This window comes from Danaus plexippus, chromosome 14 (genome assembly GCF_018135715.1).
Source record: "Danaus plexippus chromosome 14, MEX_DaPlex, whole genome shotgun sequence".
Classification (NCBI taxonomy): Eukaryota; Metazoa; Arthropoda; class Insecta; order Lepidoptera; family Nymphalidae; genus Danaus; species Danaus plexippus.
Window position 1 is genome coordinate 5167301 of NC_083546.1, and position 14705 is coordinate 5182005.

Consider the following 14705-nt stretch of genomic DNA (forward strand, 5'->3'; position numbering starts at 1 on the left):
CTATAAGACTCAGCTTTATCCCGTGTCACGGGAGGTTTGTTCCAACCATATGTTAAGAATATTCTCATTTGTGTTGACATTTTTATGCGTTTGTCTGCGTGTGAAGATCCGATATAATTGTTCTTTTATGACCCAACTTGATGCCAACGCACAGCGTTTAGTTCACGTTGACAGTTTCATGCTCGGTAATGTAATTTACTGCAGAGAGTTTTATGTCCGTAATCAAATTTAAGGAAATGTTTTTATGTCTATTTTAAACATATTCAATTAAATACGCCCATTATCTTGATGGATATAGTATATTAGCAATGAACACATATTATCACATATTTTTATTTTAATTTTGAACTAATTCCTCAACAGGTACTGCTGTATAGAATTGTCTCATGCTGTCAACGACTTTGCCAATAATGTATTCAATGATAGGTTCTCCAACTTCTTGGATTATTTCGTTGCCATTGTCTTTTATAACTTCTTCAGCGGCTTTACCTATAGGAAAATATGATATTTGTAATAATTGCAATAAATTAATGTTATATATTTTTCCGCAAACAAAATAAATGTAGGGTAACCAAAATATCAATAATATGATGCTTATATTAAGTTAAGGGAATTAAGTTTAAAACGTTTACAACTCGCTGACCTAAGACTGTTTTTAAACTTTATGATTTAGTTCACACTCACTTAAAACCTCGTTTCCATTAAAAAGGTTTTCGAATATAATATTCGATTTTTCTTTGAGTTCATATTTGTAGGACCACTTCGGAATAATCCAATGCTTTTTCCCATCTTCCAAGATATTTTCGGCGACATCAGTTTCAATGACAAACAGGGCCTTATCTGTATAAAAATAAATTATAAGCATATAGTAAGACTTCCCTTCTGAAATTTTAGTTTTGAAGAACCATTTTTTCAAGATAATTATTGTTAAAATATCATTATACGATATTTTATTAAAATTCGTAATATTAAATATAAACATACTTATTTGTAGCACACTAACTTTTATATATTAACTTTTCGTATTTGCAAGATAATCCATTGAAGTAGAGCTTATAAAAATCGTAGGTTTAAAAAAATACTGTATATTAAAATAAAAGAAAGCAAATTTTTCTAAGCTAAAATAATATTCAGAAAATTTAATTGAAGTCTGCCCAGTAGTTCAGCTGTGCTGCGCACTCAACCGTACACCGTTATTATATTTTGTATAGTTTTTTTTAAATATATGATTTTAAGTGTGAACGAAATTTAACTTTAACTTTATTTGAAATAAAAATAAATGTTGGTTTTAAAGGAATGTTCTGTGTAAGTGTTACCGTTATTTGTTGTCGCTGATGTTTAAAAAAAAAAAACAAAATAAAAACTATCGTTCGTGTTCATTGATCATTGAATAATTGTAATATGATTTATACCAGACACTTGAACTTACCTAACGAAACATGATTTCTTCCCTTGCCATTTATCGGAAGAATTAACAGACGACCGTCCATAACATACTGGCCCTCCAAATTTACAGAACACATGAGTTTAAACAAGAACTTATTTTTCTGTAAATCACGTCTGAAATATAATTTGCATTTGTTATACATGAAATCATGTTTATAGAGTATTTACTAATATAGCTTAAAGTATTACATAGAGTATATTTCACAGTTCATGCATGTTTAAGCAAAAACGTTATAAATGGTATAGTGTAAATTGTTTTGTACATACAAAATAAGATTCTAAACATGAAAAATTTTTATGTTTTTTATTACTGGTAACAAAATATTCATTGAAATGTTAAGTGTTAGAGGAATATTCTAACAAAGAACTAAAAGAACAAAATCCCATTAAAATATATCACGGGAATAACAACTGTAGTTTGAAATAGTTTGTGTTTGCTATACAACAATACCAAACAATATTTGTTGAAGTACTACAATTTGTAAGCGAAAGAAAATTTAACACATACATCAACAAACAGTAGTTTGGCTATAAAATGTTTAAGATAATCGTATAAAAGAAATTACTCACTTGGCTTTTTTAACAACACAATCTTTAAGACCTGTTAGTGATATATCATTCAAAACAAGCTTAAGATTAGGAGAACTCGCATTTATTGTTTTAACGAAAATTGGATCGATTGGATCTACTTTCATAGATGGGTCTCCCTTGGCGAATAGTGGTATCAAATTTTGAGTGAAGTCTTTCAGACATTTTGTGTCTTCATCCGAGCATTTCGTTATTACAGACGCTGAAAAATGCAATGCAAACCTAAATTATATAATTACACAAGAAACGAATTTAAATAAAATAAAAATTAATTTTTATTTTGTAAAATTTGATAAAGAATTTGTAAAAATATTGTTTAGTTAATATAATATTTTCATAGCTACTCACCAAGATTAGCTGTTGCGTAGGAAGTGAAAAAAAACAAAGCGACAAGGCGGAGATACATTATCATCTAAATATTAAAACACACTAAAATCATTCTAGCAAAATTTATGTATATATATACAGTCAGCGATGATATCACAAATATTGATTTAAACACTCAATCTCGACAAACATGTTGGTTTGGTCAACAAAAGCGGACACACAAGTATTTTACTGTTTTATTATTGCAATGTTAAAAATTAAACAATCACGGTATAATAATTAATTTACTGCATGTTTTAACATTAATACTTAAATTTAATAATGAAATCAACTGATGTGTATTGGAAACCTTACTCGGGTGAGTTATGTGTAATAAATATAAGTTTTGTACTTGAAATAAAACAATAGTATAATTAATATTGACATACTCTTGAATGAAAGAAAACAACAAAGTCAATAAAATATTAAATAAATAATAAATTGTTTATTGTTTTCTATATTAATAAGAAAAATTGTGTTATGATTTTTGATATTATTGATTAGGTATTTTGTATGACTGGTCGTCCGAGTGATATTTCTTTTAAACACCAATCCTTTCAAGCAACAATACGGTTTGAAAATATTTCAATTATATTTACTCAATAAAAAATAACTGATAATTTTTGAACCTAGATTAATCGAGATATTAAATTATGAAATGAATTTAATAGATTTACGGAACCTTTTTTTGTTATGCGAACACAATTTTTTATAAGACACTCGAAGGATTTTTTGTCTTCAAACAAATTGGGGACTTATAACTATGTAAGTGATAATTATATTTCGAAACATTAGGTGATAATTATAGTTATTTCGAAGAAAATCGTGGATTAATATCCTATTTCTTTGTTAATGAAAACTTTAAAAACTAGTTTTAATTTGCATTTAAAGTATACTAAATCTTAACCATGGATTCAATTTTAACGCAAAATTTTCTCTGCACAAAAAGTAGCCTTCAAGAAATAAAAATTCTGATAAACACAAAAACTTGCGCATGATATTAAATGACTTTTTTTATTATGAGTATTATATAAAAAAAACGGAACACGTTACTTGTTTGACAACAATTTTTTAAGCTTTTTATGTAAAATATGAACATTTAAATTGTTTATATTAACAATTCCTTATTATGAGAAAAAATAAATATGTATATTGCATATTTTTTTGAAATTTAATTCGTTTTTTTGTCGTCAAGAATAATGATGCCTTGTAGGTGTTAAGTAGAAAAATAAACATTTCATTAACAAAGATTGTTCAGATAATAAATAAGGATATAAAATTGATTGTAAGATTTAATTATTTATAAAATTATTTTTATTATCTTTTTTGGCCGACGATGGGTGAATGTTAGCAAGATTCTTTATCAAAAGAAGGAAAATAAATAAAAAAATGTTTCTTGTATCTAACCTTTATTTAAACGATATTTTTGATCGTAACATTTATAAAATCTTATGATATTTAGGCAATCTTTAGGTCGTCTAGGGGTACAGATTTGAGGTATTTATTGACGTTGCTTATAACCTTCTTCTGTGTAGCATACCATGTGGGATCCTGTACTAGTTCAGCCACCTCTTGCCAGTTCTCATGAGCAAATTTGTGAACGGCATCAGCTAAAAAAAACATTGTTTATTTTCATTTATTAACTGCGTGATTTTTGCGTTGGTATGTGATGTTAAAATAAAAAAAAGAGAAATATTTACCAGAAAAACCATTTTTTTAAGTTAAACTTATGTATATTTAAGTAGTATTTAAGTGGTTTATTATTATAAGTATATTATGGTTGCTAATTATAAAACTAAATAACTTACATAGATCTTTTTGTCCGTTAAAAAGATTTCTGAAGTCGTATTTAGTTGGAGATAGAGATTTGCACTTCAACTTAAAATTTTTGATCTGCAAGTGGACTTTTCCATCTTTACCAGAGGATGTTTTTAATTCAGCGTCAATATCGATATGGTATTTGCCTAGATAAAACGAGAATCAAAATTACTTAATTTATAATATTTGTAATATTGTTTGAGCATTATCTGTCATGGACATAATTCTTTAAATAAACAAAACTTATGGTTAAAGAATAAACTTCTTTTATGCAATAGTACTTATTTCGTACGACATTTGGGATTTTGATTTTTGTCCCAATATTTAGTCAAAATTATTAAAAATGTTGTCTATCATAAACTATTATAAAATTCTATTATACATAATCAATGTGTTTACCTGTAATTAACTCATAGTCTCCAGATCCTTCTACCGGCAATATGACGAGACGGCCACTAACATCGTATTTGCCAGACAGTTTAAGTCTATCACAGTCAAGTTCGTAGTGCAAATTGGTCACGTCTGGTGATACCCTGTAATACATGAATATTTATTTTACCTAACAGTTTTATAGTAGGGTTTTATTAAAGTAATAAAAAAATGTAATTTTATTAAAAATTTAGAATAAATACTGCAGAGAAAACATGTCTCGTAGAATAATAAGGGCAGCCCAAAATAAAAATTTCATTAATAAAGTTTTTCAAATGTTATATCATTATTAAGTTAAGTATATTAATATTATGTACGAATATTATAAATGCAGAAGTTTATAAAGATGTATGGTTGTATGTATATATAATTAAAAGTATGTTTGTTACTCTTTTACAAAAAACATATTAAACGGATTTTGATAAACGCTACGGTATTTTAAGTTAGACATCAGAGTAAGACATATAAATAATATAATTTATGCCGGAATGCTGAGTACTTCACGCGGTATCACGGCTTGTCAGTTTTATTTTGCATGAAACCACGTCACACACTCTAGATGTATATCTCATTTCTATTGTTTTTTTTTTTTTAAGTCACGCGTACGAAGACGAGGACAAAAACTGGTATGTCCATAATTTATAATAAATGATAAAAATTCTCATATTTAACCTCTGAAAAGTCGAGTTCCAGTTGCATTATCATTTGAGTTTCAAATTGGCCTCGGGTCAATCCTTTTTCATTTTATACTTTTTATTCAATAATTAGCTAAACATAGCATTAGTGTTAAAAATATTTATGCAATGTTTCATTCATTTATTTCATTACGAAAAAGTATTTTTTTGTCCGCAGAAAATCGTTTCATATGAAAGGCGAATATTAACTGACATACAATTATATTTGGCGCTACATTTAACATGCGAGGCTATTTCGACGCTTCCGCACAAAATAAGTAATTAAATGAACAAAATCTGTATTAACGTATAATTTGACATTTTTCAGCTTAAATTAATGAATGTCCTCAAAATATATTAATAAATCTTAAGGACTCTTAATTACATAAAAGGTAAATAATTATGATGAATAATTAATTTTAATTTTAATTTTCCTACATATTAACTGGTTATTATCTTGTTGTCTTTTGTGATGAATGAAATGAATTGCAATAGTAGTTTAATTTTAAGTTAACAATAATTAGTTGCTACAATTTTTAAGCAAAAGCAAATCTATCAGAATATATATAAATAATTAGAACTAGATAGACTTTGAAGTCTCTTTTGCCATAATAATAGGTAATGACATCACATGTGTTTGTAAATGTACTAGTGGTACTATCGACGAAGAGCAAAAAGACAAGTCATCTTGTGTTGTTTTCACAGTTTTTTTTTCATATATATGAATATATATATGAAAAAATAACTATGAAGTTTAAAACTATATATATATATAACTTACAATCTTACTCAATAAAGGATGTAAAATGTATAATATATTGGGCGTTACTTACTTGATGTTACTAATTTTGCATTGTTTATAGCCTTCGACGGTGGTGTTGTAGAAAATATATTTAATTATAGACAAATTTCCTTCAATTTTTTCAACAAAGAGTGGATCCGAACTTTCTACTCCCAGCTCAGGAATCCCAGATAAAAGAGCTGGTATAACGGCTTGGGTAGATTTGGTTATACAATCTCCGTCTGTCACTTTACATGGTGTAAATAAACTACCTAAAATATGGATTGTTGAATGAAAATTTCGTATCCTCTATCGATAAGTATTTGCATCTTTCATTATTTTTTAAATACAATTTATTTCAAGTTTTGGTTTATTATACAGGATGTCCCAAAACGACCACGACAAAAAAAATTAAAAAGTGCGAATATCTCGAAAACCGTGACATTTTTACTGAGGTCAAATTGTGATTTTCTGATAGATCTCGAGCTCATCTAACTCCTGTGTCAATGGGACGTGGTCATTTTGGGACACCCTGTATACTTAAGCTGTATCAGTCTTTTGATCTAACTTTATAACTCCATGTTTTTCTTTAAGGAAATCAGCTAATCAAACTTTTATTTCAGGCACTGATTTATTCAGAATTGGCTTAAATTTGTATTTTAAGCACCTGAATATTAAATGACTACATGCAAAATGAGAAGGCTATTTGCAAATTTTATTATGCTCTTTTAAAAAATACATAAGTCATAACATATATACTATTACGACAAGTTGGACTGGTTTGGTAACCTTGGATTTTAGGAGGAAAAACTTTTTATCACAGCATTACTTAACCTAAGATTATAAAGTACAGACTTTGTGCGCTCAAAATTTTGATATTATTAAAAGTTTGACTCAGTTACTATTGATTTGGACACAAACAAAAAGATTAATCTTTTAATAAAGATTAATCTTTTATAAATGCATATTTCTCCGTATCGCTGATATCATCTACATATTTTTTAATAATTTTTAAAGATTATTTATATTATATATTTAAATTAAACTATAATTTTCGCTGATACTTTGCTTTTTTTTAGTTTACGTTTTTTCGCAATATCTTGTCTTCAGTCTTGCCTGCCTTTGATTACGTTTACTCTTAAGAAGTTGAAACATCGGGAATAAATATAATTTAATAATATCGGGAAGAGAACTACAATAATCATAGTTTTATTTGAATGTGAACTAGTTCTTTCATGAGCCTTTATTTTTAAGGTCTTTGTGCATCGTTAGTCTACCTATAAAGACTGAAAGCCTTTTATGCCTACAACCTCAAGAAATCTGCAGTCATCAATTAAATATCATATAAGAATCGATTAGGTTGTTATAAATAGATATATGGATATTCTTAACTTGTAATTAGATATCTCCAGATTAGTGTATTCAGTTGGAAATCTACGGAATGATATAAAAGGCCAAATATAGGAGTATAAGAGTGAAAAATATGGCAAAAAAAAATTGTACAACACAAAGTTACGTCATCTTCTCCCACATTTCTAAATTATTGTCATCCTTTTTCTTTGTACCAATAACATAAAAAAATTTAACGCGTAAAATCATCGACTTACAGTATCAAATATTTTTTTTTTTTGTGAATAACGATACATTAAACAAGAACGTATAATTACAATATAATATTCTTAAATATTCTATAAAAAATATGCGCCACAGTACCTATTATATAATGAAATAATAAAATTCTACTGTCATTCTGACATCAAATAATGTCTCTAAATTAAGATTAACTAATATTTTAATTTATTATTTCCTTATTTTTATTATCATAATTTTTTTAAATTTTATTATAAGGGAATTAAATTATATAACAAAAATAGAAAAAAATAATGAGGTGTTATAGTTCATAAAAATGTATAATAACACAAAGAATCTCTTTTTTACCTCCAACAAAACAAAATTATTATTAAAATAATTTTAATAATAATTTTGTTTTGTTGGAGGATCAGAGACGTGTAGTTGCCACATTAAAATATACATATAAAATAATAATATAACTTACTTGACAGAACGCTACTTGCAAAGCAAAGGATTAAACACAAAGTTTGTTTATACATGATGTCTTTCTTGTTTTAGTACTGTGTTTACAATGATAAACTAAAGTGAAGAATTCAAACTTATATACTGCAAATATCTAACTACAGCCAAGAGTGAGATTAACTTTTATACAGCGGGTTCTAAATTATTATGTTTTTATGACATTGCACATATATGATTAGTTTTGTTTGAATTAAAAATTTAATATAATTAATACATTTAAGTTTTGTTGCCCTAAAAATCAATGCAACAAACTCAGTAACAAAAAAAATATGATATATATTGAGATTAATAAAAATTTTTTTTTTGATGTAGTTTTTTGGTGTAGTTTATTTCTTACCCCTTTCAATAAATATCTTCTTCTAATATTCCTGACTTGTATTCCAAGGGTGATCCTTATTACCTAAATCTAATAACGTAATAACCTCGTTTTAGAACCCTACACCAAAAAAGATATTTTCGGACAAATACTCGTCAAACTTGTCTTTTTAAAACAACAAAACTTTTATGCAGAAACTTAAAAGACTCGGCGGTCATGGGTTCATTGTAACCAGTGTACATATTAAGCAATTATTAGCAAAATGAAATAAATAAGGTTGTAAAAAAAATTGGTATGAAATATGCTTCAATTAAAGACGTTTTGGGCACAAATCGCAATACAAGTATGTAGATAAGGTACGAGGCTAGTTAAGTGTGTCTTGTTTCGACATTATGTTTCCTCAAGTAAAGTATCGAACCTCTAGCAGGATTTATATATTGTTTCCAGTAAAACTGACTGAATTTTAATAACTATCAGCGATTAATAGGAGTAAATAGAACTTACTGATATAAGCTTGATTTGTATGTATATATAATTTCGATGGTGTTTTAAATAATTTAAAGTCAAATATCTCCAACCTATTTTCTGCGATGATGTCTGATGAATGTCAAAACTTTTTTCATCATTTCATATTTGTTTGAGTTGAAATTCTTCAATTAACTTTTGCTTTTAATAGACTAACACAACAGAAAATGAAACGACGTACTTCTTTGGATTCAGTTTATAAGATTATTGTGTAAAAACTTTTTCAGGTACAAAGAAGAAATGACATTTAACAAAAATAAAAATTAATTTAGATTTTAATTTACTTATATTTATATTTATTTTATATGAAACAATAAAAAAGTTAAAGAAGATGACTGATGAAAAGTAGTAGACAAAATCTAAGCACATTTTTGTGCATTTTATTTGTTAAAAACTTTCAGAGGTCATTTGATGTTGCCGTTATATTTTCCTTAGTTTATTGCATTTTTCATGTTAAAGGGGACAAACGAGCTGATGGAGTTACCGCAGCCCATGGACATCCGCAAAATAGTTTTGTTGATGCGTTGCCAATCTTGATTGGAGAAAAGGGAGAGGAAAGGGTTGGAAAAACGTAAGGGCAGGAAAGGGCAACCGGCTCTCTCACTTATCGGACGAAAGCTTAAGTAACTTAACCAGAGCTAGGTACTACCACCTCTTTTAAGAAAGCAAAACTTTATAGATTTCGAATTAGCAAAGAGCTAGTGTATTAAGTTGACAGAAGTAGCAAAATGGAATAATTTTATTATAAAACTTATGGAAGCTGTCAAAAAAGGTGTTTAAACTTTCTTTTTGAATTATTTTTATATTCAGAACCATTTATTTTCTAAAAATATATGTATACATTAATGTTACTCTAGGTATATATATATATATATATATATATTTATATATATATATATATATATATATATATATATATATATATATATATATTTATATTCTAAATATTGGTTAAGGATCCCTATTGGCTGATATGTCTTTATTATTAGAGGATTACCTTCATTACTATTACTTATATAAATTACAATATATTATTATTATTACCATATATTTTATATTTATATTTTTGAATAGAATATTTTTAAGATTTTAAGACGTCTAGTTTAATATGATTATGTTTGACGCTCCTGCACATTTTATTTCGTAAAATATCTTTAAAAAAAATATTATAAATAAAATCGTTTGGAAAAGGTACATTTATTGGGATGTATCTAGTTCTAATTGGCGCGGACTCACTAGGAAAGTCCTCTTTACAGAAAATCAAAGCCAAGTGACGCTTTCTTCATGTAATACTGTTTTTCTGTGGTAAGTAAGTATTCAGTTATCCTTCTGGAAATGGCTATACTCTCAGTTGGAGGACCAACGTTAATAATGATACGTTTATTGCAAGTGTTAGTCAGGATTGTGGTCGAGACAATGAGGGAGACCCAGATAAATAGTTTGTTTCTGAACTGTTTGTGTCTGAATCCTGGGATGCTAAACCGTTGGCTGGCTTAAAATAACTGGAGTGGGAGCAATACCGTAGTAGGAGACTAGAATGTAGACTACTGCTGCAATAGATAGGAACCAACAGTCCTTCTGTGCTTTCGTTGATGGCAGTTGCAGTGGCAGATCGACCTTAATTTTTGCGTCTCAGAAGTTATAGATATCAATTATGTGTTGTCTATTAAGAACATCCATTACCATACGGACGGTAGTATCGAGGGTATCTTCTATACACGGCGACCTTTCGTCATGTCGTAGTATAAGATTGCAAACTACTTGTGTTTGAAGTCTAGAGTATTCTATCCAGAGTCAGCTATTAAGTTTAGGACAACTTGATCCATTTAAAGCTCTGAAATTAACCAGTATATTTATTCAACTTTTTGAAAACCCTATTTACTGTTGTACTACAGTTCCAGGACACTTTTTTCGAGAGGATTCGACCCCGGGATTTTTTTAAATTTCGGGATTTAATACAAATAATCCCGAGAAAGTCTCTGGATTGTAATAGTAATGGAAGGTGGTAATAAAAATATAGTGAAACATAAAAATCAATTTTTTATGTATTTTTTAGTTTTGTGAAGACAACGAATATTTCAGTTTTAAATCTTCAAAAAGGTAGTGAAACAAAATTATAATTTCTTTTTATAAAAAAAATAAGAACATTTGTAAATAATTTATTTTAGTCACAGTAAACTTTAAAAAAACAACTTCTTTACACTTATTTAGATAAACTATAAGAAACGCTGTATCATAAAGAGGTCAATGTCTATATGAAGATATTTACATTTTTGAATAAAATTTACTAGAAGCTTTATAAATTACTTATTTAAACAACGAAAATAAATAAATAAATCCTGAGATCAGATGATCCCGGACATATTTTAGACCTCTACTCCCTTCACTTATTTCTGGTATCGCAAGCGTTCATAAATTCAGGTACTGTTTAACGTGAAGAGGCCCCTTTGTACGGATATTGTTTATAACATTTGTGCCCACATAGGTAATGCGTTAGTATACAAATAATATCGTTAAAATAACTTGTATTTCTAATTTTTTACTTTAAAACTTTTTCCGATTGCCACAGAATAGAAAACTTATTTAAAGAACCACCTTCATCAAAATTAGAGCAAGGATTATTAACTACAATAACTATAAGCCATTTAAACACAGTGTTTTTATGAAAAATATAGATTTATTAAATATATTTATTGCTGCTTTTAATCCTCCATATATTTATATTCCATGTTCCTGTATTATGTACTCATTATGTAGTTTAAAAAAAAAAAACATAATATTAACAATATTTTTAAGACACATACATATTTCATTTAAAATTATTTTGTAGTAAGTAGTGATTTCAATGTAGCCGCTGTGTCAAGGACAGCTACGTCAATTAAATAGAAACATAATAATCCTAATTATAAACACGATAAATATTTAATGTTCCGTACACAAGATGAGTATTACCAGGTACATTTCTTAAATACAAGTGACATATGCGTTTAATTTTAAATGCAAGAGGCTGCGTTTACTTTAATTTATTCTGTATGTTTAATAATAACTAGTTCTTCAAGTTGTTTTCAATAAATCATTTATTAGTTTTGAATACTTTAACACACAGAGAAAAACAACTATCAAGTAAGTGGTGCCTACTATAATTGCCATTAATTAATGCATCGAGGAAAATATAACATCATTAGGTATAAGTCCTTTACAACTCCTTCATATCGTAAAAAATACTAAATTGAATGTATAATTCTTATAAAATTATGATTGTATATTAATATTTTTGTATAAGAGTATTTAGAATACATAGAAAGAGTGGAATCTTTTTATAACCCTATTAATGTTTAGTCCTATACTATGAGAAAGCAACAAAGATTATATGTACATAAAACCAGTAGAGGGTATTAAAATTTCTGTTAGTTGATATTTTAATTAATTATAATTTAAGCAATATCGTTCTACTTATACGTATATTTGAATTAACTCTATCATAGCTTATTATAAATCGATAAATTAAAACATTATCTTTATAAAGTATCTTAAAATTCATTGCCTAATATTTATTTTGAAAAAATAAAATAAACGTCTCTATAGTAGCTCTGTAATATTCTTAACTTTTTTCGACAAGAGATTTCTGTTATTTTATCTAGTATACCTCATTCTTTTTAAGGTCAAGTATCAAAGGGCTTTTTAATTATACAATAAGTTGTTCATCATATATATTTTTTTATCAAAATGACTTAAGCGACATTAAATAATTTAATTGTCGCTTGACATCAATTCAATCAGGATATAAAACAAAAGTTGGGCTTTGACTTGACTAAATCAGAAATATACTTAGATTTTCTTTATAATTCAATCATCACTGTGATATGGTTTCTAAAAGACGAAAATTCGAAGATTAATTACTTATGCTTCAAAGACTTTTCTGTCGCAAAGTACGTCACCCTATAATAAAAAAGATTTCATACCCTGAACGTATTTACAAGACTTTTTTTAATCCTTTTCTATCCCATCCTTTCGCTTAGTTAATAAAAAGATAAAAAGTTTCAATCATTAAACAGTTTAATTTAAAAAGTCTCTTTTACCATTTTTGTTTGACTTGTATATATATGTTTATACTGAGATTGAGGTAGAAATACCTTATTAGGTTTTTTATAATTGACAGACAGATTGAAATTAAAAATATTATTTTAAAATAATATTTTATGTTTTCTTAATTAAGTTTTGAATATATGTTGTAACATATGTTGTTCGTTAAAGGCTTTAAAAAATGAGACCGTTTTATTTGGGATGTCTAATTTTAGTCTATCTTAATAATAGAAGAGCTTTCGTTTTGAATTATTTTTCTAGTTTTCATTAAAGTTTATTGTACAATGACTTTATATAATCTTAGTAAAAAGTATTTTGCAAAGATAAAAAAAATATCTTTTCAGTTATAATATGATTACATTAAAAATAAATTCCGATTGGTACTGGTCTCTGACCAACAAAAAAAAAAAATAACATCTCTTTTGAAAAAGAAACGTTATGGGAGTAAGAAAAATAAATTACGTTTTATATTCGTAATAAATAAATTTTAATGTCAGAAGAAATTATAATATCGGTTGGACATCAAAGACTTTAATTTGTCAGAATTAATTAACCTATCACTAAGACAAAAATACATGAAAAACATAACGGTATTCTTGTCTTTATTTCAGTAAATAAAATATAATATAATGTACATGTATATTTTTTTATATAAATAAATAGTGATTAAATCCTTTAAAATTAAAAAAAAATTAGGACTACTAAAATCTTCTTCACTATTGAGCAAAGGGTTTCAACGTCAAGCCAAATATACAAATTTGAGATTTTACTTTCGGTATCCAGTGATAAAAGGAAAGTTTGAACAAAATGGATCAAGACCGAGTTTTATCAGATTTTGGGCGAATTTGCTCGCAGAAATATACATTAAGGGATGTTATCGCTCTCAAACTTTCCTCTTTATGTGAGTTTTTTAATTAAATTGGTTTTCTAGAAACGCTGGATCTTCATTTAAAAATGAGGGCATGATATTATTTTGAATTTGTTAAAACAATATTGAATAATTATCATATTTTTATTTATTATATTAGTATATGTTTAATTACAAATCTTTTTCGACTAAATGAAATAATACTAATATTCTATCCACACAATTTGATGTTATAAAGCTGTCATGATTAAAAATTATTCTTATGATCGCATTTTATAAACCGTCTCAATGTCCAACACGGTTTTGATTGAATTATTTTAATAAAAAAATGTTTAAACTGTGTAAATTACAATTATTTTCAGGTGTGTCTGTTTAAACCTCTAATTGTCTTTATTTAAGTTCATTTAAAATAAGGAAATATCATACACTGGAATTAATGTGTTTCTTTGATTTCGTTTCGAATGTTCGTGTATTAAAGATTTAATTTTGTTTTCAATCTGATCCCGTAAAAATCTAATTCAATGTTAACATTTATATAATATATTAATCTCTGGTACTATATTTAGGTTTAGTAAAAGGATGTATTTACAAAACCACGTCATTTTAAGAAACATTTAGCATCAATAACCATCTAATAATAATAATGAAAAATATATATTTTCTTAATCTCTCCTTTTTTAAATATAGCATTAAATATTAAAAATTCTACAAACTTAT

General features: G+C 26.9%; 1 protein-coding gene across 1 annotated transcript; it reads right to left on the reverse strand.

Annotated features, from left to right (window-relative positions):
- Positions 1-280: 280 nt before the first annotated feature.
- On the reverse strand, positions 281-8312 carry LOC116769736 (circadian clock-controlled protein daywake-like). The gene is made up of 10 exons (XM_061522651.1): positions 8159-8312; positions 6155-6374; positions 4618-4751; positions 4209-4364; positions 3865-4010; positions 2383-2446; positions 2017-2236; positions 1430-1560; positions 685-840; positions 281-489 (listed from the first exon to the last, which is right to left on the reverse strand). Exons 1-10 carry the CDS (start codon positions 8211-8213, stop codon positions 338-340), a joined length of 1434 nt encoding a protein of 477 aa, XP_061378635.1. The 5' UTR covers positions 8214-8312; the 3' UTR covers positions 281-337.
- Positions 8313-14705: the final 6393 nt, after the last annotated feature.

Bases quoted from the DNA above. Each gene is read 5' to 3' on its own strand.
- LOC116769736 (XM_061522651.1), bottom strand. From the start codon at position 8,213: ATGTATAAACAAACTTTGTGTTTAATCCTTTGCTTTGCAAGTAGCGTT. The intron at 6,375-8,158 runs GTAAGTTATATT...TCCATATTTTAG, and splicing joins TGCAAGTAGCGTTCTGTCAA to GTAGTTTATTTACACCATGT. The intron at 4,752-6,154 runs GTAAGTAACGCC...CATGTATTACAG, and splicing joins TGCAAAATTAGTAACATCAA to GGTATCACCAGACGTGACCA.